The sequence below is a fragment of the Montipora capricornis genome, chromosome 1 (genome assembly GCF_036669925.1).
Source record: "Montipora capricornis isolate CH-2021 chromosome 1, ASM3666992v2, whole genome shotgun sequence".
Classification (NCBI taxonomy): Eukaryota; Metazoa; Cnidaria; class Anthozoa; order Scleractinia; family Acroporidae; genus Montipora; species Montipora capricornis.
This window is the reverse complement of record NC_090883.1, coordinates 3,876,173-3,901,172: the sequence shown is the minus strand read 5'-3', so window position 1 is coordinate 3,901,172 and position 25,000 is coordinate 3,876,173. Positions and strand designations below refer to the sequence as shown.

The window sequence follows — 25,000 nt, the reverse complement described above, 5'->3', positions numbered from 1 at the left end:
CCACCTCCAAGTTCATCCCAAAGACGTTTGTCAGCAAGTGACAGTCAGGATGAACCTGATGAGAAACTAAGCAAAACCAACCTTTACATTAGAGGTCTTTCACCAGGGACAACAGATGAAGATTTAAATAATTTATGTAGCAGGTAAGGGAACTATTCTTTGTCTGCATTTTATACCTCGACTGAATCAACACAAAGTAGTTTCCACTTAATATAATTAACCTATCAATGTTAAGCCTCAGGGGGGAGGGTGGCCAGGCATAGGTGGGGGATTTGGCATAAGAAGTTTGTCCGTAGTAGGCGCTTTTCATCATTTCATTGAGTCCCATGGGTTGAGAAATTTAACCTCAACCCGTTAGTAGCCTGAGGTCAACTGATGCCATCTTGGGAAATTTGGCACAGAGAACTAATAGGGGCAGAAGGCATGGAGACATCTGCAAGCAAGGTAAGAAACTTCGGAAACCACAACCACCATCTGTGGTTACCTGAGGTGGTTATTAGACAAGTTGCACGAAGTATTTTTTCACCCTTTTGAGGAAGTAAAATTTTGGTCACCATCTGCACCAAACCCATGAAAAGAAAAGGATAAAGGGGGCTCAGAAAGGTGCCTAAACATTGGACGGGAAAAAGTCCAAGGTCAGGCAAGAGGAAGAAGCTCAAGAAAGGGAACAAAGGAAACCAACAAAGAAAAGTGCAAACCTCAAGTAATGTAGGGGATGAGAGCAACAAGGATGAAATGTTCTTTGTGTGGTATGTGGCCTGCATGATCCTCATCACAGTGTGAGGGATGGTGAAGTGGTTTCTTGGTTATAGTGTGATGGGTGTCTGTATTGGTGCCACATAAGCTTTGCAGAATTGGAAGACAACAAGATTGCTGGCTGTATCTCAAATGTTCAGAAATTTGCTAGTGAATAGCATTGTGCACTATTACTAACATAATTAGATTACATTAGCATAGACTCGAACATAACTCAGAAAGGAATCACAGTCTGGTCAAAGGCTTTGCATTGCTTGACTTTCAGGAAATAACCTAGGGCTCAGCTGTCCCCTAACTTTCCAGATTTGGTCGCCAGCTCAAGTACTTTAGTCGCCAAAAAATTGCGGGCCTCCAGACCTTAATACATTTCAACAAAAGGTAAAATGCAAGCGAGGCCAAGCCAAAAATAAGAGTGCATAAAGCGACCTTGACAGCCAGAGATGGATTATTTGCCTTGAAAATAAATTGGACAAAAAGCTAATGCACATTAATCATAACATTGCTAACAAATTCGATTGTGACCAAGTCGACTGTTCCCGACATGGTACTATGACATGCGCATTTATATACTGTTGATCCTAATTCTTTTAATTCGCACATCCTTCTCTCAACATGCAAACAGACTCGATTGGCGCAAAGGTATTCACTTGAAAAACTTGAGAGCCTTTGCTCTCATGCTAATTCTAGAGAACACTAAATCTCTGCATTAATTTATTCAATGTACCTTGAGAATGGTGTCACAGTGACACCAAAACCTCGGCCTTAAGTTTTGTATTTGCTTGTTTATGCATTTAAATAATTTGCAACATTTGTGACAGTGGTACATTTTTTAAATTTTAATATGGCGATTCATCATGAACAACAATTTCATTATTTTCTTTCACATTATTTCTGAGAATTACAGTTGTCAGTGGAAAGAGAGCTACTGTACATATGTAATCTGGAAACCAATTCTTATACCTAGCAAACACTAGGCATACTGGTGTACATTGTACATGCAAGTACACGGTCATTGCATTTAGCTTGTTTACGTATTTTAAAGTGTAAAGGCTTTTCCTGTATTAAAAGTCTATTATGTACACTTTCCAAGTAAAATTGAGAGTTTTTAGAAAAATCTTGGATGTCATTTCTGAAATGAAGCTAATGAAAGATGTAGATTTCAGTTTGCATTTCCTTAAAGGATACGGAAACACCGTAAGTGTTGCAATTGAATGAATCCAGTTGCATTGACGACCTCAGGGGTCGACACATCGAGCATTGCTTTGTGCATTTTTCTTAGTGCGTACCAGTACAGTACAGATAATTGTGTCATGCAAATATGTCATGTTCAGGTTTTGTTCATATGTGACATACCAATAATAGTATACTAGTTAAAAGCAGAAAGGTTTTAGGAACTGAAAGTAATGTTATGAGTTGAAGTCAGCCTCATTGTGGGCCTTGTGATGCAAGTCATTAGACTAAGGGCAAGTTTGATTGATCCTATTCCGGAATAAGAATACTTGGAGTGGTGACTTAAAACAGTATGTCTGGCATTTTGAAGCAACAAGGATAATGAAGATAATTATGTTTAAAATAGCAATTAACAGGTGTTTGACAATTTTATAATTTGTGAATCTCCATAAGAATGAAGGATTCCTAACTTCTAAATTCCATGTATTCCTATTCGGGAATACGGTCCTTCGAACACACCCTAAGTTACGCAAAGAAACAAGTTATCTAGTTTCATGAGAAGAACTGTACCAGAATTTCCCTGTTTCACTGTCTTGTTCAGTAGTACATTGTGGACAATTTTCTATTCAAAAGAAGCTACATATTGGAGAAAGGGGGATCGGGAATTATTTTGCACTCTTTGACCAAAGATAACATCCCTGGGGTTGGGTATTTAAACAGAGAAAATGATGCAAGGTCAAATCCCCCACCTATGACGGGCCTTCCCCACACACGCAGCTTAACATTGATGGGAGCATAATACATGTAATAGGACAATTACTTGACTTTTGGAAGGAATATTGTTTATTTGAAGCCCGAGTAGCATCATTTGCACCTGAGCAGAGCGAGGGTGCAAATGATGCTATGAGGGAGAGGATCTCATTGGCCGAACAAAATTGTTTGGCATATCTACAGTCAATCAGAATGAGGATGGCAAATGCATTTTCAGCCTGGTCATTTCCTGTTCCCCCGCAAAAAACGGTGCGTTTTGCAGAGGGCAGTTTGTCTCATTATGGAGAATTTTAGCCCTGCCCAATTGCTGCAGTAGACCGTACATGACATGCGGAGTGATACAGACAAAATAAGTATGATCTCACAGGTGCTATTGATGTGATGAAGCTCCTGAAGCCCAAAGTATGCATGGTGGTTGTCACAAGTCATTCAGAAGACGGTAGTGTATACATTACACTAGATTTCTTTTGATCTGGGGTCATTTTGATGTACATAATACATGTATAAGCTTGTCTAAGGCAACTGATCACTTCCTAATAATTTGAGCCATAATTTCACTCTATATTTTTGCAACTAAGAATCCTACATGTAAGTGGGTCCAATTTCATGTGTCAGTCGGTCATGTTACGGTAAATGCAAATCGTGCAGATTGCAGATGGAGTACTTTAATACTTCTCTTTTTCAAACAAGAATGCTTCTAAGGTGACATTGCACGCCATGTGATACTCAAGATGTACGATCTCCAAGACTAATGCGCTTTCTCAAAACAGAAAATTCGTACTCCAATTCAAAGAAATGAAGAATTCTCTACTTTAGGTAATTACAAAAAGAAACATGAAGTGTCTCCTGCGCGTGTTGCAAAATGCGATATTTGGGTTTAGTTTTACAAATTAATAGAGGGACATCACATGGCGATGTAGAGCACCTCTTTCTCATGCTTTCTGGTTACCAAATGAAAAAGTACTCAATCAGCATAATCTGCACAATCTGCGTTTTCACGTGACTGTGCGTCAGTAGTGGGACTGCAGAGGGAAGCAGAAAAATATTACACAGGAGCTTCTCACTGACATCGAGATGTCCAACAGATATTAAACAAGAAAGCCTATTATTAAATATCATTTTTCTCAAGTACTCTTATTTTATGCTGTATAGTGACTCTGTAAGTGTATAGCTGTAAATATTGTTTGTTCTTATCTTCAGATATGGAAATATTATTTCAACTAAAGCAATTCTAGATAAGAACACTAATAAATGTAAAGGTGAGCATTTCTCTTTTCAATTCAATGTTGATATTTCCATTGACCATTGTTGTATTTATAATACATGTACATGTTACATAAAAATGCATCCTAAATGCTTGTATTGCCTTAATTTACTTCTCACTGTTTTCAAAGCTCAAGAACGTCAAAGCCAAAGGGTTACATTTAATCATAAGCACATGTTTTTATAAACACAAGTTTTAACCCTGCATGGGTATCCTCTATTATTATCATATAGTTGTACAATTATATTTGTTTGTACAAAATGATTATTTGAAATGTATTACTCTTAAACAGTTAGGATGGAAACTAAATTGTGTAGTTTTCTGATCCAGATTAGAGAACATTCATTCAAGTAACTACAATCATTATGGGTTACAATGTTTGAATTTGATCATCCTCAACTTGTACTACATGTAGGTTTACTGTTAGACTTTTAGTGTTGTGTAAAATGTAAAATTTTCTTAGTGTTACTCTTGTGAAACATTCCCAAATTCCTGGAGATATTAATCTATTTGTGAAATTTATTACAGGATATGGGTTTGTGGATTTTGAGTCACCGACTGTTGCACAAAAGGCAGTCACAGCTTTGAAAAACAAGGGAATACAAGCCCAGATGGCAAAGGTACATGCCATAGTTCCATGCTTACCTGTTCTTTTCAAGAGTGCAAAAGAGATGCCTGAGGTGGCTACTAGGGCGTGTCCACTGTATGGATTCTACCCGTATTCCAAAGCACCTTCTCTACGGAGAACTAGCCAATGCCCCTCACCCTTGAGATTGTCCTCACTTGCGATGTAAAGATGTCTGTAAGTAGACTGCGAGCAGTCCCTTCATAAATCAGTCGAGCGGCCTGCTTTTCTTCCAAGCCTCCCGCGGTCATTTTATGTGTTTGCGCCACAAAACCCGACCGCCTCAGAAAAGCGGGCTGCTCGACTGATTTATGAAGGAACTGCTTGCAGTCTAGTCTGTAAGGACAGCATGAGTCATGCAGGGATAAACCCCACCTTATAGGAGTCACTTGCCACGGACCACTCCAAATGGAGTGCCACCATCCTACACAGCGCAAAGCAGTATGAGGAAGACCTCATTGCAACTTGGGAAGAAAAGCAACATTGTCGCAAACGAGCTCCAACCACCCCAACTGACAGAAGCTCTTTTCCCTGCAGCTTCTGTGGTCGCCCATTTCGTTCTAGGATTGGGCAATACAGCCATGAGAATAGCTGCAGGAACAGTCTTTGACTTTTCATCATACACATCACTCTGCAAGACCGTCCTTTTTGACACAAAAGGCCATTCATAACTGCTCAATTTTCGAGTCTCATGGAGATTTACCGGTACTTGTTTAAGATATTGTGCAGAGACAAACTAAACCTCAGCTTGTTGATCTGTCAATGAACGTTATTTTTTCCCTTTCCAGCAACAAGAGCAAGATCCTACAAATCTATATTTCCTTTATCTTCCAAGAAATTTTGATGAAGCAGTAAGTGTTTAATTAATTAATGGATAGCAATAAAAATATAATATGACGTAAAAGCTAATCTCAATTATCATTATCATTATTGTTATTATCAAGTGAGAAATCACACCCATCAACTTAAAGGCCAGTAAAAGGACTTTTTTTAATTCAACTGTGGCACCAGACTTGTCTTGAATTTGTTCTCAAACAACTTATTACAGCCGTTGGAGTTCTTCCTAAATCTCATGGTCCACTTAGCTCAAACCAGCACAATGACATGGTCCCAGCCAGTTAAGGCAAAGTTAATTGCATTGCCAGCGAGAAGCAAGTCAGAATGGGGTTTTTATCTTTCCCGTTTGGATGCTTTTGTTGCATTTAGTGTCAGTCAATTAAGGCAAACTCCATCAAGCTGCACCTAGACTAGGATATAGGCTTATTATTTATTATTATTATTATTATTATTATCATTATTATTATTATTATTATTATTATTATTACTATAACAAGTCCGGGTCTGGTGTGGATGATGTTATTTACAGAGTTAGAGGCTGTGGGTACATGTAAAGGAGACAAATCTGTGACTGAGGTAGATTTTGAGGTTGCTGAAGGTGGAAGTGGAGAGAAGGAAAATATGGTGGTCGAGGGTATTAACAAAGAGATCAAAGTGGTTGTGGAGATTTTGGTTACTTTTCTGGGTGATGATGGTCTTAGAGTGGCGAGCAATCAGGAGGAGGTAAACTGTACTTCAGAAGATAAGAGCAATCTGGTAGTCAGGAGTGGGTTGAGGTTCTTGGTTTAGGGGCTCAGTATAGGAGGAAAGTGAACAGAGATGTGAAGGTTGTGCAAGGGCTGATGCATAATCTTGTGAAGGATGGGTTGTTTGTTGGTGTCAAAGATTAAGAAGCTTTTGTATACTGGGTTAGGGCTGATGAGGAAGAAGAAAGGTATTAAATAAGTTTGAGAAGAAACCCAGGTGGCAAGAAGGATTGAGAAGAGCATCATAAAAATTAATGGAGGCAGGATTTGGCAAGGGCTGAAAAGATGAGGAAGGGAACTGTGCTTGGGAGGAAGTATCAAGTTGTCAAGAGGGGTTGGTTGTGGTGAGTTGCTTATTGAAGAGGAAGATCCAGTAAGGAAGCACGAAAATTGGTACTTTGTAGACAACTGTATGGTTAGGCAGAACACACTGTTCAAGACTAACCAAAGTCAGTTGTACAAGGAGTTGGGGAGCAAGGCAAACTCAGAGCCAACCCAATCAGCAAATGCAAGTGAGGCAATGAGGTTCTCGAATGGTATTTGGTCAGTGGAGAAGAGGCATAATGAGGACGCTTGTTGGTTGGATGAGGCAAGGGACAGGATGGGTAATGTGGAGAAACAAGAGAAAATGAAGATCAATGTTGAGGATGTAGAAAATGGACTAAATGGCAAATTGGAAGGCCCCCGATGGTGTAGGGGGGTTTGGTTTGAGAGGTTTAAGTCGAGAGTTTAAGAGTTTGCAGGGTTGTTTGGACAGTGGGGAGGTAAGGGAGTTAATGATAAAGGGGAGAATGGTGTTTATATAGAAGGGTCATGCCAAGGGAACAGTGGCTGGCAACTACAGACAGATTGCATGTTTGCCATTGATGTGGAAGAGGTAGCAGGGTACAAAGGATTAGTTTTTGATAGACAAAGTGGTCTCAAGGGAAGCTTGAATGGAGAAAAGCTGTTTGGCAATGGAATGGATAGTTTTTCAAAAGGCCTATGATAATGGTGTCACATTCGTAGGTTGTCGAAATGCTGGAAACAGTGAAGGCAGCTGACAATGTGATGGGTTTGTTGGGTGAGTGATTGGAGAACTTTGTTGATGTCAAATAGGGAAGTGTTGGATGAAGTGGGGTATCAAACATTGTATATTCCAGGGGGGCTCCTTGTCTCCACTTTCGTTTGTTCTTGCGATGATCCCTCCCACCATTTTGCTGATTTTTCATGGACGATTTGAAGCTGCATGAAAGGTCTGAAGAGGAGCTGGAGAGTTCAATCAATGTCGGTGGGTATTTTCACAGGTTATAGGGTTGGGGTTTGGGCTGGACAAGTGTGCGGTGTTGGTGTTGAAGCAAGGATTGAAGTTTCATTGTGAAGAAGTTGTGTTGCTAGATGGTCAGTTGGTGGGTAAGGTTGATGGGAAGGGTACAAGTGTTGGAGAGTGCAGATATTATGCAGAAGGTGATGAAGGAGGTGAAACAGGCGTATTTGAAGAGAGTGAAACTGGTGGCGAGGTCAAAGTTATACTGTGGGAATTTAGGGCAATAATTGCATGGACCATAGGAGTGGTGATACACAGTGCAGGGATTGTGAATTAAAGTGATTGGAAACTGAGTTTTAAGAGGTTTAAGGCATTCCACAAGAAGGGGAGTGTATGGAGCTTGCATGTGAAGAGGAAGAATGGTAGGAGAGGATTGATCAGTGTATAATTATGATGCTGTGAAGTCGGGGGAACTTGGTCTGCTTGGATATGACAAGAAAAGGGATTGGTGAATGTTGAAGGTTTTGTAGAGGCACTGCAGGTGGGAGAAACAAAAAACGAGTACAAAAAGCAGGTGGAGAAGGCAAGGAAGGAGACATTTTGGGAGAAGAGGTTGTATGGGAAGTTAATGAGAGATGTCAGGGAAGTGGCTTAGAGCTGGGTATTTGGGGAAGAGCATGGAAGGGCCCTGTAAACACATGCAGATAAGCTGCACCTTTTCCCCAAATATCGTCGCTAGAAATCAGGGGTGTGGCTTATCTGGGGGAACGTTTGAAAAAGGCTGCTTCTGGTGTCCAGTTTTCCATCCTCACATCTCATCTAATGCCTGGTTACTAAGCTATGAATGTTCTGAACGTGTAAAAATCCATGGAAAAACTGTGTTGAATGAAGAAATTCCTGTCGACAAATACCAGAAAAAGATCAATAATTATTATACGTCAAAGTTGGTAGAAACGATGTTCATTACATTAAAAGGCTAAAATTATGGGTATTTTCCGTTTCAATGTTATTGGTGAGTTTATGTTCGATGAACAGTGGATGAAGAAGACTTCTAAAAGACTCAACTTTCGATTTCTTTTGATTTCTTTGAAAGAACTTTCTTCCAAAATTTGAGCTGCTAAATTCAGGATGCCGCTTATCTGCGGATGCTTACTCTGCGAATGAGGTTTTTTCAGGCTACCATTGAGAAGGAGGATGTAGATCCAAAGTGTAGTGTGTGTGGCAAGGTGGTTGGGTCTGCTGGGCATGTTGCAAGTGGTTGTACTGGTTTTACGCAGAGGGAGTATCAGAGGAAGCATGATTGGATGAGGTTGAGGGTGTACTGGGAGCTTTGTCAGAAGTATGGTGTGAATTGTGCTGATGTGTGGTGTAAGGTGGTCCCAAATCAGTTGAGGGTGTTGGAGGTTGAGAATGTGAAGATCTGGTGGGGATGGGAGTGTTGAGACCACAAAGATGGAACATAATCGTCCAAACATTACTGTGGTCGATTGAGCAACTCAGGAGCAGACATTAAATTTTGCCTATTTCTTGGTGCCTTGGGTAGGAATGTGGTGACTAAAGAGGATGAGAAAATCATAAACTACTTTGTTTTGACAAAGGAAATCAGAAAGCTGCATCACGTGTTGTGCCATTGGTGGTTAGTTGTTTAGGTGTGGTGTCCGGTCGATTAAACGAAACTACTGTACATCTTGTATAAGGACTCTTATAGGCCAATTTACCGGTAGCTGGCCATACTGCAGCCTGCTAAATTTAAGGTTGGCCTTTTAACATTTGGACCTTAAGATGTTAGAAATACCTCATTTAAACACTGTTTTTTCCCCAGAAATTAGAAGCAATGTTGAGAAGATATGGCAAGGTTATATCAACTAGAATACTAAGAGATACAGACCACGAGAGTAGAGGAGTGGGATTTGCAAGGTACATGTACAGTAGTTGTTGCTATGAAAGGTGGCACATGCTTTTGGTCCATATTGGGTTAAAGCATTACAATACTGCTCAGTGTATAAGTACTGCACAACTTTTGGCATCTGTTTTCTTGTCCACTCTTGTTTACCACTCCTGCTTATTTCAATATTGCTACTAAACGCTATGCTTTTTTAACTCTCACGTAAATGCTAGCATGGAGTCTCCTGGGGCCAGCACTCTAAAGACTACCATAATTAAATTTGTTAATTCGGTTATTTTAATGAGTGAAATTTTGGTGTTGTTCTATTCACTTTTTTGTTTATTAATTTCCTTAGGATGGAAAATACACAGATTTGTGAACAAATAATTAAAGATTTTAATGGCGAAAAGATTCCAGGTGAGACTAAAAAATGATGATGTTCTAAGCCATTGACTCCTAGGAGCGAGACTTGATAGATTTTATTCTGTCTAACATAAGTAGATTTGTTTGTCAATGGGGAGCAGTTTTAGAACTTAATGGGTTAATTAATATTGATTTTTATAGATGTACTTTTCATTGTATAATTAATTTTACTTCACGCTTGCAGTTTGAAATGACAACAAGGAATATGACTGTCTGGAAAAAAATTTAATCACTGGCAATACTGTTGTCTGCCCTACAGGTAGTATTGAATCACTAGTTGTGAAATTTGCTGATGGAGGTCCAAAGAAGAGACAGCAGAATCAACAAAACCATGGTAAGACCCAATGGTAATTTGCATCCCTGTCCATAGATTCTTAGGAAAGTACACACAGTCCAACACTTCTATTAGAGGTCTGAACTTGCCAACTGATCATTTTTATAGATCCTGGTAGTGAAAAACAAAATATTTTAGCACAAGAGGTTAGTGGGTTCGGCTAATGCCTCTCCTCTCACCTTTGCAATTGATAATTCAAGCAAAAAGTCCATAATTGTGCACTTTCATTATCTCACATGTAGTTGCATCTTTTCTGTTGGATGCAGTTACATAGTCATTATGTTATCACTGTATGTTTTGCAGATAGTTCCTGGCCAATTAACAGGCAAGAGGTGAGTTTTCAACCTTTGCTGTGACATGTTATTGTAGGTAGACTTTAAGGTGTGTACAAGTACTGTTTAGGAAATACAGGGTGGCACAATTGGGACCTTTAGATTCTAGGACGAAGACGAGAACGAGTGCAAGATATAACTGCCCGTTTTTAGCGAAAATATGTAGACAATTATTTTATAACTTGGATGATTCAGCATGAGCAGCATAGGTTGCTCAGTTATTCTTACTGCCAGTAACTGAGCCTTTTGAAGAATGTCCAAACTGCTACTGTATTGGTGGTGACTTGTTTTGACATGACGATATTTTTGCCAAACCTCACACTAAAAATAATGACAACGGTACCACGTTTTTCCCACCAAAATGACAGTGGTTTGCACACGCTCACTTTTGCTCTATGAGAAAATCTCATAGTCATTCTCATTGTGGAATATAAGGCTCTCTATTAGGAGCTACATGTATGCCACATTATTTTAGGATGTTTTGGGGAAATCTTAAGTTAATCATGAGTTTAAAACTATAAAATGATAATCTGAAATTCTGAGCAAAAACGACCTTTATCAAGCCGATTTGCCATGAACATGTAAAATGTCGGGCCGACCTTTTTCAAGATTAAATGCAATCTGTTTCAATCTTGTCCATTTGCATCCATCCATGCCTCTCTTTCATTTTTCTGTATTTCTTTTATGTCAAAAGTTTTAAGTAGTTATTAACAGCCTCTACCCCCATTCAAAATCTTAATAGATTTTTCTCTATCTCATGCTAAACAAGTTTACGGGTGGATATGGGGGCATTCAGGAAAAAAAGGGTTCAAGCACCACCAGCCCACCACTTAGGGCCCTTTCCCATTATGCCAGACAGTCCAGACATACTAGCCATGGAAAATTACCAGGATGAGAGGGAAGTATTGCCACTTTTAATTTTGTGTGGTTTTTTTTTTTTGTTTTTTTATCAAGGGAGTCCCTTTGTTGGGGTATGATCCACTTGTTATGCAAAATGGGTAAGTACAAATCTCATTAATTAACAATTTGGCAATAGAGGATTTTTTCTGCATTTAGATAGCCTCATCTAACCACAAGAAAGGGGGCGGGGGAAGGGGTAGGGGTTGGGGAATTGGAGACAGTTATGCAAACCCAAGACGGAGTCGAGGGTTTGCATAACTGTCGAGAATTCTCCCAACACCTCGAATGTTTAGATGAGGCTATGTAAACATGGAAAAAAAATCCTCTATTGCTTTTATGAAATATTTCTCAAAAATAATTTGACAAATAAAGGAAAATGCGTTTTTTTTTACTTCTTGATTGAAACAGATTTTCTTGATACACGCTCAAATTTCCTACCAGCCAATCGAAATGAGCATCTGACAACATACAACCAATGAAAATTTGTGTGTCGTCACAGCCATGTTTAACATACTCTCATCCAAGCACAGCTATTGGCCAATAATTTTATAAGTGTGGTTTTCCGCTGGCTGAGGAACAAAAGAAGCGGAAAACGTTTTTCTCACACACGGCTGGGAGTCTGGGTACAGGTGTGCAGGGGATTTCAGGTCATGTGGCACATGTAAAGTTTCAGTTTTTGTTTTGCCATCTGCCATTGCCTGACATGCCCTGCTCACTCACCTGTGAAGTATTTGTAGAATGTAGTCAGTTGAGGTGAACTTATTCCCCAGCCACTTTTTTGTGTCATTGTAAGACAATTATGCTCTTACACTGTATGTTAATAAAGGTCAGGCTGTATGGTTCGGCTTGGCATGGCTCCCAGCTGTGTGTTATAATCTCTATTGTTGGTAGAAAACAGATTAAGTGTAGTCATAGTGCAAGCAGATTTGCATGTTGTCGGACTGGTTTGATTCAAGGTGCATTTGTATTTTTAATGGAGAATACTAATTTTTAAATTGCACGCATGTTTGTAAGGGTATGTGCATTTTTAACATACATTTATATTCCACTGACTTCACAAACAGCTCAAAAATTTGACTGTAATAAAATTATTACAATAATTATTATTTAATATCCATTTGAAAAAATCAGATGTCATTACTACAGCTTACATGTATGTTATTTTCATTTATTCTTGATTTTGTGGGAGATGGCCCCAGAACTCTTTTCCACTTCTTTTTTGTTCAGGTCTACTGTAAACACATCAGCGAGAGTTACCCATGCTACAGTTCTCCCAGGGCAAGTGAGTAACCCTTTCATTGTAAGTTCAGTTTCACTCACAAGGCCAAATAAAGATTAAGGTCAAATAAAGATGGTGGGCCACAATCAGTTTTTTTTTTGTTGTAGAAAATTAATTTTCCTTTGCATGCCAACCAGTAGTAATTTCCATTGGACGAATAGGAAATGTTACACTAGCTGGTTGGATGTACAAGGATTCCTTTAGTGTGGATATAATTCAAAAATAATCCCCTCCTGATGAGCTAATGACTTACACATTTTTAATTGTGATAATCATAATGACAATTTTGTGTGCCACAATTAATGGTGCATGGCTTATCAATTTTCTTGTGAACAGTTATAACTGTATTTCTTCATGTACCTCAAAATGTAAATATCTATTACACCACTTATGTCCATCCTATAAGTAACCAGTGTTTTGCTTGTGATTGATGTCTTCATAAGGGAGCAACCTTTGTTCAAACAAATGTACCTTTGGCCTACCAGCTTGCTGCAGCAGCTGGAGGTGGAAGTTGGCTTCATCAACCCTACATTCAGATGCAGCATCAATTACAACCGGTGAGAACCCTGCTACATATACTTCATACTGCTTATCATTGTGGCATTCTCAGCTACATTTAGAAATCTTACAGTACTTTGAACATTGTTAGAAAAGGAAGTCTAAATTTCAGAATTAGATTAATGTGTTTTACTCGTTCTTCCTTCAAGTCTCCAGTGGAGAGTACTTCCCCAATCGTGACATTGTCAGTGATTAAGGGCATCATTCATTACAAACGCATACAGAATGTATGGTACCTATATATACACACTTATATCCAACAACAGCTTTCAAAAAAGTAGGTTTTTCTTCTTCTTTTTCTTTAATCTTGTATCACCAGATCATTTTCTTACATTGCCAAAATTAGTGGTTAAGCAAACTCTACAATGTAGTTTCCTTCTTTTACAAAGTTGTCTTGTTACCCAAGTGAAACTTACCAATGTGCATTTGCCTTTCATCTAGAGTCAACTTGCAACAGCTGCAGCAGCAGCAACTGCAGTAACACCCTCATCAATTGAACATACTGTTGCCCCACTGCAACAGAGCACTGTGCAGCACTTAGCAAATCAGATGAACCAACTACAAATGTCTGGGTCACAGTACATCACCAGTCCAGTTCACAGTTCATTCTCTCAAGCTTCATGGCAAATGATGCATCAGCATGGACAGCCACATCCGCACTACATGTCACTTGAGGTACAGCTGTATGAGATAAGCTCTGTAATATAAGGTGTGACAATAATATTGTAGATCTAGTAATAATACTGTGTGTTAACAGCAGCTATGCTGTAATTTTTTCCCTCCTAACAATGGGTTTAAATACAAAGAACTTTACTAAGGTCAAGCCAGGGTTTCATTACTCAACTTGACCTGCTTAAAACTGAAACGGATGAGTCAGCTAGCTAACTTGGGAAAAAGGAAAAGATGTACATGTATTTATAGATTCACATACACTGAGAACAAAAGAAGAAAGTAAAGAGCATAAAATGTTATTGTACTCCTCTCACTGTTATCAATTCAACAAAATTTAATCCTTCTGTCTGTAAAGCATTAATTTTAATTTTGTTAAGTTTGCAAGGTACTTTCAAATCCTTCCTGTGCGCCCATTACACGTTCAAACATCAATTTGATTGTACAGCTGTAAGTTACACAGCCCGCCCTTGATTAGCTTTGCTGTAATTATGTGGTTGTGTATTCTCCAATTTGTTAAATTTAAACTATTGATGATGATGAATAGTTGCAATTAAAGTAGTGGGTGTTTAAAGAATTATTATTGACAAGTACATGTACAAGAAGCTCATTTGCTGAAGGTTAGCTTATGTGCAGTCTAAATGCCTGGAATTTCAGTCTGGAATGCTGAGTATTAGAGAGAGGTTACTATATATGGACAATGACTTCCCCCCTTATGACCAGAGCATTTGTACTGTACCTCTTGACTTTGCTTCGCATAGTGAGACTTGTGTCATGTTGACCGCTCAAAATTAATGACATATAACACATTGAATGTGTCTTGACCTACTATGTCCATGAAATCTTGTACTTAAATTACTTTTTAACTGTGGAATTGCAGGACCATTCATTGGTAGGTGAGGGAGATCCCCTTGGGCCTCCTCCCATGTCACCACAAGCGGCTGGTCTGCCTCAGCATCTTTCTGATCATACTCAGTCAATGGAAGACCACAGAATGGGGAGCTACACATCTTATCAAAGGTATAATAGCAAATGATTGACAAAACCCCTGGCTCAAAATTATAATTTTCGAGTGACCAAGGACAGATCTGTTTTCAATGTACTGTGCTAATCAATACTTGTGCTAATCAAGTCTTAATTTGGAAGGACGCCTTGGTTAATGCACATGGTTCCACATAAGCTTTAAGGCAGGTTGGCACCAGAAAAACTGGTGGGTTAATAAACTGGGGTTTTTAAAGGTCACTCCCCTTACTTTTTTCTGATATCTTTCACTCGATTTGTGCAACAGGTGTCCATGTTCATTGGTTTTTCCTACCCTCTCAGAGAACTGTCTCTAAATTTAATCCACTACTAGAACAGTGAATTGCTCTTAAACAAATACATGCAGTAAGAATGTATGCCTAGAGGACACTCTTATTTTTTATAACATTATTGTTAATAAGAGTTACTTTGTAACATTATTGTTAATAAGATTTACTTTAAAGCTCTTTCCTCTCCCAAGGCCGATGAGTCATGTAGCCCCAACAAAAGTCTGGGGGGAGTACCAGTCTGGCCATTACATGTAATTTCTGATCTTTGATTTCTAAATGACCAGGCCCAGGAATGATTGCAGCTAAAGATTATTTTTTATAATGCTGATTTTTTTTTATGTACAGACTGTACATCCAATGCTGTAACTGCTAGTGCTTGTACAGTAAATAGTAATGACATCTATTTTTTTTTAATGTTGACTCCGAGGATACTCCGAAAAAAAATCTTAAATTACTTGTTCATGTGCTCTACCACTGACTATAGGAGACTGTTCTGCATTACACTGCTATGATATAAAGTGTTGAAATGAAGAATAATTATTTGCAATATTATTGTATTAAAAGAGATGTGACATGTTAACACCTAGAGGCAGCAGAGAGGGAGGTACTTAAGTTTCTCCTACAGTGTTGTTTTCTCCTAAACCTCTCCCCTCTCCACTCACACTTCCGTGACTCATACCGAAACCTAGCCCCTCCCCCCCCCCCTCCAATCTTTTCAAACCAGTGAATGAAATAAAGAGATGTATTTTTCAAACCTGCGACCCGCCAATAGACCAAATCAGCTTACTTAATGTTGTACCCAATTCAAATCTCTGGGGGTTATGATTCTTTGTGTATTATATTTGCATTACAATGTAACATTCACATTGAAATGATATGAAAATAGTTTTATTCCCAAAGGGTTTGAATCGGGTATTGAATCGGGTACAACATTTGAGTTAGCCCATTTATATGAGTTATTGACCAAGTTCTTTTTTTGCGTGTTTGGTCGAGGTCCATAAACACGCTAAAAAAGAACAAGGCCAGTGTCCAGTTATCTTGACCAAACAAGCTTGGTGAATAAAGGATTTAGTATATGAGATAAAACACCAAAACTTGCGGGACCAAGCGAGAAATCCGGAGCGGGCAGTATAACTCCATCTTGCCCACTCGGGTAGCCAATCACAGTGCGTGATTTGGTTCATCTTGCCCGATCACGGGGCTGGTCATATAATAAGGTCTCTTACTAGTTCTTACGCTCTACCAGTGAAGTGTAGGAGACTCAAGGGAGCTTCATTGTACATGGATGCAATGAAACGAGTTCAGTTCAGCTTGTAAAATTTACAGTTACATTCATAGCGACTTTATTACATTCAAATGACAGGTCATTGGAACTGTAACTATGAAATGGCCAAGTGGATTAATTCAAAGTTTCCTACTTTAGTACAGCTTTGTCACAAATGAAATCCACAAGTGCAGTACAAGTTTAAGAATAATAACCTTATTGGAGAAACATTTTGTCTTCACATTTCACACTGGATAAAATGCACTTTCATGCTTAGTAATTCTAAAATTTAATAACTTATGGAGCTAATAAGCTTTCAGTATTCAATATGAACTTAATTTTAAGTGCTGCTCAAGCAAAGAAGCTTACACTAACGAGCTTTGGAATCACTTAATAATATTAACGCTGTTATAAAAAGACTATTTATTTTCCTTGTTGTTTTAGAAAATGATGATCCCACTACAAACAGGAAACATGCAAATTATTTAAAGTAAGTTCTCAGCGGAATTAAGTGCACGCGTGCAAGCTCTTAGCTTATAGATTACAACGTTAACTTACGTTGAAAACAGCGGCTGGTCAGTCTGAAAGAACCAAATGCGACGAGTGCCTCCTTGTTTTGACTTGAAGGTGAAATTGTCATCGTATTAAACGAGCAAAGAATCAAGATTGGCTCTTATTTTAGATAATTGTTGGCCATGTTTTCTCGCCATTTTGAAAAATTCTTGGGTTCTTCTTTCGTTAAATTTTCGTAAGCTTTCGGAATGTTTCGGACAACAATCTTCACGACGGCCATTTGTTGGCGGACTGCGAACGCAGACGTATTTTCTTCTGCGTTCGCATGCAATCCATTCACACACATTCCGCTTTACTGCGGTTTTCATAATTCTGCGGAATCTTACCATCAAGCGCTATAACCTATAAGCGCCAAACTGCGTATCTAGCCTACGTGTACAAAAATTTGGTTTTATCAACGGAGTTGATAATGTAAATTGGCCACCGTACAGAGATTCTAAAAGCTGACGTTTCGAGCGTTAGCCCTTCGTCAGAGCCTACGTGTAGCCGTACCCTCCCCCCGAAAGAAAAACGGCTACACGTAGGCCACCATCAATCAAATTTCCAAACATAGCCGGAAAGATCGACTCCGCCTCCGGAAAGTGAATTAGAATTTTTGTTTAGTTCACAGTTCCAACACCATTATGATATATTTTTAGAAATTCTTCAGTAAAAAGTTTCGTACAGATTCCCATCGCTCTCCATCGCGGTCGAGTTCGAATGTAGGAATGTGACCCGTACCGTGGAACCCAAAGATGCTGATTGGTGGTTTAGGTCACGCATCAATTGATTTCGTCATCTGTGGTTGGCGTCGGAAAGTTTGATTGATGGAAGCCAAAACGCAGTTTGGGCGTTGGCACTTGAAGATGAATTCCGCAGAATTATCAAAATCGCAGTAAAAGGAATCGGAATAGACGGGAAAATTCTTTTTCATTGTTACATTCTCACTCGAGTTTCGTTGCTGTTTAGAACGAATTCGGGAAATGCAGAAACAGGGAACAAGGGATCTTTAAAACAGGGAATCTTTAAAATAGGAAATCTGCGAATATGCCCGCGTCATTACATTCGTTTAGCATCATTAAACCATTTCATTCCTTTAGCGGGCTTAAAATTCACCATCTCCTTTATTAGAATGCCACAATTTCGCCATGTCCTATAGCGGTATGTAGACCAACAGAACATGATAGTCCCAGGAGTATCTTATTGTTGGTTTTCACTCTCGTGATCAACAACCATGTTTTTCCACGAAAAGAAAAATGTTTGCGTAATAATAGAATTAAATTCACGGAGAATTTGGTCGGGGCTCTAACATGGCCACCGTTTCTTTGTTTAGGGTCTCCAACATGGCGGCCGTGACGTCATGTAAAAAACCGAGAATAGTTCAGTAGAAGAGCGTCCGAACTAGTAATCGGATGGTCACAGGTTCGACTCCTTTTAAAAGCCCTCGGATTGTTTTTCTTATTATACCCGCGTCATTACTGAAAACAACGTGCCTACGGGCTTGGTATAATTAGCACCCTTGCCATTCACCGCGTTCATGCACGTGCGCTTCTCTTGATCATTTCAAGTCGGGCGTATCAATGAAAGTTTAGCAGGAAATTTTAATGCGGAAATCGTGGTTACAAGCATAAAATGACATTTGCTTTGGAGAGAGATTCATTTACCGCCTCCAAAAGTGATCCGTGAAACTTTATCTGATGTGGCCTCAGGGTTCTATAGTTTCCATTTTCTGAAGGACTGACTCTACAGAATTTGACATTTCACATTCATGACAATTATATACGGCGGTGTTTGACGCAGAAATTCTCATCTCTGGATTGTTAGCGGTTTTTTCGGGGATTTCGTGAATAAGTGGTCCTTGTGTACTTCGTGAAACCTCCTACACCATGATGTCTTGTGGGGAAAAATTTAAACTTCCGTTTGCACTAAGTGTAAAAAAAAAAAAGATCGCTCGCTTCGAAGGTCTTCCGCAGTTCAAGTGGAATAATCTCGGAGAACAAGACGTAATAGGTCAAAGGTCTTTCAGAGCCGTTTTTGTTACAAGATATACCTTCTTTAGCCGAAAATTCAACGCCGAGGCGAATAGTCCAAATCACACTAAAAGAAAACACACTTCGGAAACGGTGGAAAAATTTGCCGCCAGCGCGCCAACGTCGTCGTCTTTCCTGCGAGTCGTAAATTCACATTTCTACGGGGGACGGCGACGCGGGACTATGATATGGCCCAACGGCGTCGTCGTGCGAACGTCGTCGATTCGTTAGCTCCCCAATATGTTATTCATGTGTTATTGGCAAAAGTAAATATTACTGAAGAAACATTTTGGAATTAGTAATTAATGAAATGTTGACCTAAACCGGACTTACCGTTGATTAATTATCGGTGCGTTAAATGTCGCTATACAACTTTGTTGGTTTCACTTGTCACTTTCTCTTGGCCACGATTTCAAGAAAAAAGTTATGGTAGCAACTTGAAATAGATTTTAAAAACTGATAGCATCAAATGACGTTATAAGATTTAAAAAAAGAAGTCGTGAATAAAGCTGATTTCAGTTCACTGATCTATATTTCAACAAACAACGTTTCCATTTTTTAAGATTCTCCATTTTTGAACTTATTCCCTATTTTAAAGATTCCCTGTTTTCCCTTCAACCGACAAACGTTTCGACCGTTTGTTTTTGGAAATTCGCATTGCTCAATTATCGTAGCGATCTGGTCCGGGTTGCTCGAAGCATGGTTAGCGCTAACCAGCGTTAAATCACCATGGAAACCTATAGGTTTTGATACCTCTTAACCAACGGTTAGCGTTAACCAGCCTTCGAGCAACCGGTCCCTGATTGAATGAATTTCAGCTTTGGCGGGATTTTGATATATGAAAATTGTTCCACGGCACGCAATGCCTGTAGGGTGAACGTGGGCCTTTAAAGATTCCCCGTTCCCACATTCTCCGTTTCTAGATTTCCCGTTAGACTTGGTAACACCTGCTCTCTGTTTGAGTTGATCGTTGAGCTCCCTGTTCCGTTTCCTAAGGTAATAACTTTCCTTTTGAAATCGTCTAAGGCTTTTGGACAAGCCAGAACACTTATCACACGAAGGTGCACTAGGAAGCCTTTCCGCACCGACAGGAGTTTCGATGACACATTGCGACGTCGGCTCCTAATTTTCTGTGATAACTACACCTTCCTGACTTTGTGTCGCATCACTTCAATCAAGACCCTCTTGATCGATAGCTGCCTCTGGTGAAGTTTTTGAAGTTGAGGTGGATGGCGTTGCTTTTAAAAGCTCTCTAATTGTCTAAAGATTAGTTACAACAGTTAGCCTAAATTAGGGGATCGTGTCATTGTTTCACCGGAGACCTCATTGAATTGAGCGATATTCCAACAAATCAATTAACATTACATTCTACACTCACCATCCTTCGCTCCCGATCGGTCGAAACCGGTCGCTCTTGTTGCTCTATGGCTGCATCTATTGTTGGAACTGAGCCGTTTATGAGATGACGATTTTTTGATACATCTTCACTTGCGTCTATCAAATCAATTCTTCTCGTAAAGCAGTGTGGAGTAAAGTGAACAGAGCAAAGCACCGAAGTCTTTGTAGGCCTATACACGAACTTAAGCCACTGGTTTCTCGAAACCTCGTTCGTAGGGAACAGATGCATTGAAACTCCTGGTGTTGCATTCGTGTTAGTGCAACTTACTCCTCCTGGCCTGCCAGCCACGAAAAACTTTCCCGGGAGACGTTTTCTCCGCTTGTCCGCCATGTTGTCCATCGAAATGTAACACACCAATGACGTCACAAAAGCATTTTGGCCGTGCGGGAAAAGTCAGAAATTTTTGTGTCCGAAGTGCATTTTGAAGCCGCGAAAAAAGGCAGATTCATCTCGCGCACAAGCCAAACACAATTGAGAATCAAACAAGCTGTATGTAAGCTACGTAAAAACCTAACAAAAAATAGTTGCGAAAATTCTTTTCATATGCACTCTGAAGATAGCCGAACGCCCAGATTTAATTAAGAAGTGATTGGACTAGAGCGGCCGGCAGGAAAGTACTTTTTGATTCGCCACATGAAATTTAGCTCATCCATACCGCAGCGATTTTTAACCTCTTACTAACCGAGTTCGAGGTCCGAGTTTTTTCCCGTTGATTTATCGCGTGGGGACCGTAAATCAACGGGAAAAAACGAGTATCCGTAATTTTACAGTTCGGACCAAGAAAACGAGGTTAGTAAGATATTTATTATCTCTGTGGTAATCAGGCATGCGGGAAAGGAAATTAGTTGAAGTCGAGGGGAAGGTTCAACTGCCGCAAAGATCCGAAAAAGTAATTTATCTTCTTGGCTTTTTGAAATAGTTGCTAGCATGATTCAAATAGTTTTGCAAGTTTATGTAACATAAACGACATAGAAGACTTACTGGAGAATGTTTTATAAAAATTTCAAATTTCGCAGGCTGTACTGCAGAGTACGGTCCGCTAATGAAAGCATATTTGAAGTGCGGGCTATAGACGAAAGAGAGAAGTCATCCACGCACTTATCTAGACAATTAAACGTCCAAAACATGTCTTCAACGGGATTCAAACCCATACCTCTACGATGCCGGTGCAAGGCTCTCTCTTTCGTCTAAAGCCCGAATTTCAAATATGCATTCGTTTCTTTCATCTCAGTGACCTTTCACGGGAACACGTGAGCCCAACATGGTATTTCCCAAATAGACAACCAATAGTTAGAATAATCGAATTAGGTGTAAAGTGAAGTGGTGCGCGCAACCTTCCCAACACCTTTTGACCAGGATTGTAGTTTTACAAAATATGTGTTACCTGAAAGCTAACCGTTGTAAAGAAGTGTTTTGTCTCTCGCTCTATTGCTCTCAGCGTTATGATGATTTTCATCGAAATTGACTCTTCTTCTCCTTCCTCGGCTTCTCTCGAAGATTTCTTTGCTTAAATTTCTCAAATTTCGTCGCCTCTTCTCTAGTGATCTTTCCTGCTCTTTATCCCGTTGCTTGTCACTAATATGATTTCCCGCCAGAAAAACGCGGGTTGCCAATTGCAACGCTGCCACGCGATTTCCCGCCAAGGAAAATTGCCCAAACACTCTCGTCCCCAGTGGCTATCCTGCCTCCCCACCTCCACCCCGACAGTCTGTTCGGGCAGACGTACGGACGTACGTAACTTCATAACCAAAATTTCTTTCATGGATAGATTTCCCAAAAATCTTACCCATGGTGCTCCGCTGGAGTTGTTCTGAGTAAAGTATTCCGCTGTGCTAATAGAAACCTTGTCCGCATCCTGCCAGAGGGGATTCTTAAAATTGTCTCTCATATTTTTATCAGGTAGAAGAATTTGATCTCTTCGGTTTCGTAGCTGAAGATTTCAGAACCGGAAAGTTTTAGGGAATTCAAATTAACCTCCTTGCAGAAATTCATACTTAAGAGGTACATTTTTCGAACTTCCCAGCGAACTAAAAAGGAACTGAAAACTTGAGGTGTTATTTTTCCGTGGTGTTTCAGTATCTTGATCATTTTAGACACACCTATAAGGGGATCGCCAAGCGAAATTTCGGGGACAACATTTCATCCAATGAGATATTTCGCGAAATCTTCCTTTAGGTGCAGCTCTTGATTTGTGATGGAAGATATCTGAAATCCATCTATCGTTAGATCTCAGCTAGAATTGCGGACGTTTCCACTTGCGAAGCGACAGAAAATCGGAATGCCAATGAAGCAACTGAAGCTGTCCGAAAACAATCCATGTTTCAAAGTGACTCAAATCCATGGCCGTGTCATTGTGATGAACTTTGCTCTATCACTGAGCTGTCAAGCCATCTGAGAGCTGGTCAGTTATGTTAACTGAGCTTTTTTTTTTTTTCATCAGAATTCGGTAACACTTCTCTTGTAATAATGCTGGCATCATTCGGATGTCGTTGCCTTTCCAAAGTGGTTGAAATATTTCTAACCACGTGGCTATTGGTAACCGGTTCCTCAGGCTTAATTTAATCACAATGATCTTTTTCCAAATGTCTTAACATTAAAAAATTCCAGCCCATACGATAAGACAGTAGTAGCATGGGAATGATCTGCGAAATTTTGATTGCCGGTTTCTCTTTCATTTTAGTTTGACAAGATGAAACTGTTTCAGACACAAACTGGTCGAAAGATTGAAACGACGGAAAGCAAGAGGAGAACATATTTCTGGTCGCATTGGGACCCAGTGGCTTAGACATGGGTGTTAATTTAATTAAGTGAATTCAGTTCAGGTGTTTGGTGTTTCTTTTTCACTCAAAGGTATGAAGCTGTCTGTTTAAGGGGATTTCCTTTAATAATTTTTACACCGCCTTGAAACAGATGTTTGCTGACTGAAACAACGGCGTCCCGGTTTGCAAATGAAAGCAATGTACTTTGTCGTGGAATTTTGGAAACAAATCATCCCCCCCGGAAAAAGGAAGGAAAAGAATTTCTAACTATATAACGCGAAGAAATAATGGAAATTCAGTTCAAAGGGAAGTACTTGGCTAATTCAGACATGAACTTGATCGAGACTTCACTGGAAGAAAAGAAAAGATTCGTGGAATGAGATAGACCCCTTAAGTGCGCGAATACATGACTGAGGACCACCTTACAGTATCAGTTGCTCGTAGAGGGTCACTGACACTTAAGTGTGACGAAAGCCTAAAAATTCTTCGAAATAATCAACCCTGACTTTAACTGCACCGTCGATTTATTTAAAATCATTTAAAATCATTATGATTTTAAAATTTGAAATAGTGAGCTTTAGTTCGTGTTCTGTTGTGATCGACCGTTTCAACCGCAACCGCGTTTAGGTTGAAGCAATTTAGGTTTCCCAATGGGCCACTTCGGAAAATACCATAATACTCTTTGTTTGTCCCTCCAAAGTTTGCATAAGCCTAGTTTTTGTTTTCTCTTGGAACCATTGTAAGTCCCAAGAAAAACTGGAAACGATGCCTATGCAAGCTTTTGGAGAAAAAACAAAGAGTAATGTGATATTTTCCAAAGTGGCCTTATATAACACTTTTCCAACCATTTTCGGTTGAAACGCGGTAACTTCTGGGAATAACCATTTATGTTAGACTTCTCAATGTTGATAAGTAGAAGGAAAACAACATGGCTGAAGCCCGCGTAAATGTCAGCGGTCGCTGCCCATACTTTTTCAACTGTTTCAACCTTAGTTTGATGCCGGTTGAAAAAGTTGATCAACCAAATCAACCGAAAACGGGTTTTTATCCAATAGAACAGCAAAAATGCCAACCAACTTAAAACGGTTGATCCCAATAGAACACAACCTTAGTTTTTGTAGTACTAATGTGCATTGACGTGCTGCCGATTTCTGTAATAGTTAGCAAAAAGTATTTGAAATCATAGCATGTCCCAAAGAATCAATGAATAGTCGAGATAGTCGACATCGAACTATCGGCGAAAAAGCTATAAGAGAAAGGACTCTTATTTCTGCTTAAAAAGAACTGAGCGGCTTTCCATATCTTCGTGCAACCAAGAAAATTCTTGTTTACCTTTTCACAACACCCCATGAGTCTGTCTTATTTGGGGTAAGATAAATTTTTGCATCGAATGAAAGAATGAAGAGTATTTTAAATTGCATTTTCCAGGAACTGGAAAACAGAAGAATCTATTGTGATCGTATTTAATTTCTAATGCTAATTAAAACGATTGTTAACGTCGCCCGTTCAAAGGGATGAGAACGAGGCTTAACAATTGCCTCGATTTTGTGCTTCTAGTAACTTGAGCTTGGGCTCTAATGTAGCGATAGCTGATAGTTTTTTTTTTACTTTCTATTTTGTGAGACTGAGATGTTTGCAATGATTTGTACAAAAGCTGAAACTTGAGTTTCACGTTGGGTGTTGGCGTTTAAAGTTTAGTCTAGCAAAGAAAAAGGTGTGTAATGTAGACTGTACAGAAAAAAAAAGAGGATGACCTCTTGTGGGGGAGGTATTTTTGCTAAATGTTTTTTTCAGGTCTATGAAATTGTTTCATAATTTAACTGCGACTGTTATTTAGCGTTATAGAACGGATACGAATAGCACGCCAATACAGACCCGCTTCGTTTCTTTT

The 25,000-nt window shown here is 39.4% G+C and overlaps 1 protein-coding gene across 6 annotated transcripts in view; it reads left to right on the top strand.

Annotated features, from left to right (window-relative positions):
- Positions 1-25,000, top strand: part of LOC138041522 (RNA-binding motif, single-stranded-interacting protein 2-like) — a 66,131-nt gene that overhangs the window by 38,440 nt on the left and 2,691 nt on the right. For all 6 annotated transcript variants that reach the window (XM_068887505.1, XM_068887473.1, XM_068887366.1 and 3 more), the window contains 15 exons: positions 1-143; positions 3,898-3,956; positions 4,490-4,581; positions 5,375-5,437; positions 9,238-9,332; positions 9,656-9,717; positions 9,983-10,057; positions 10,361-10,389; positions 11,344-11,387; positions 12,517-12,571; positions 13,012-13,125; positions 13,568-13,801; positions 14,676-14,815; positions 16,814-16,859; positions 23,031-25,000. The exon at positions 1-143 is cut by the window's left edge and continues 21 nt beyond it; the exon at positions 23,031-25,000 is cut by the window's right edge and continues 2,691 nt beyond it. In XM_068887505.1, coding sequence (XP_068743606.1) covers positions 1-143; positions 3,898-3,956; positions 4,490-4,581; positions 5,375-5,437; positions 9,238-9,332; positions 9,656-9,717; positions 9,983-10,057; positions 10,361-10,389; positions 11,344-11,387; positions 12,517-12,571; positions 13,012-13,125; positions 13,568-13,801; positions 14,676-14,815; positions 16,814-16,820 — 1,212 coding nt within the window. In that variant the 3' untranslated portion in view covers positions 16,821-16,859; positions 23,031-25,000. The remainder of the gene's footprint in view (positions 144-3,897; positions 3,957-4,489; positions 4,582-5,374; positions 5,438-9,237; positions 9,333-9,655; positions 9,718-9,982; positions 10,058-10,360; positions 10,390-11,343; positions 11,388-12,516; positions 12,572-13,011; positions 13,126-13,567; positions 13,802-14,675; positions 14,816-16,813; positions 16,860-23,030) is intronic.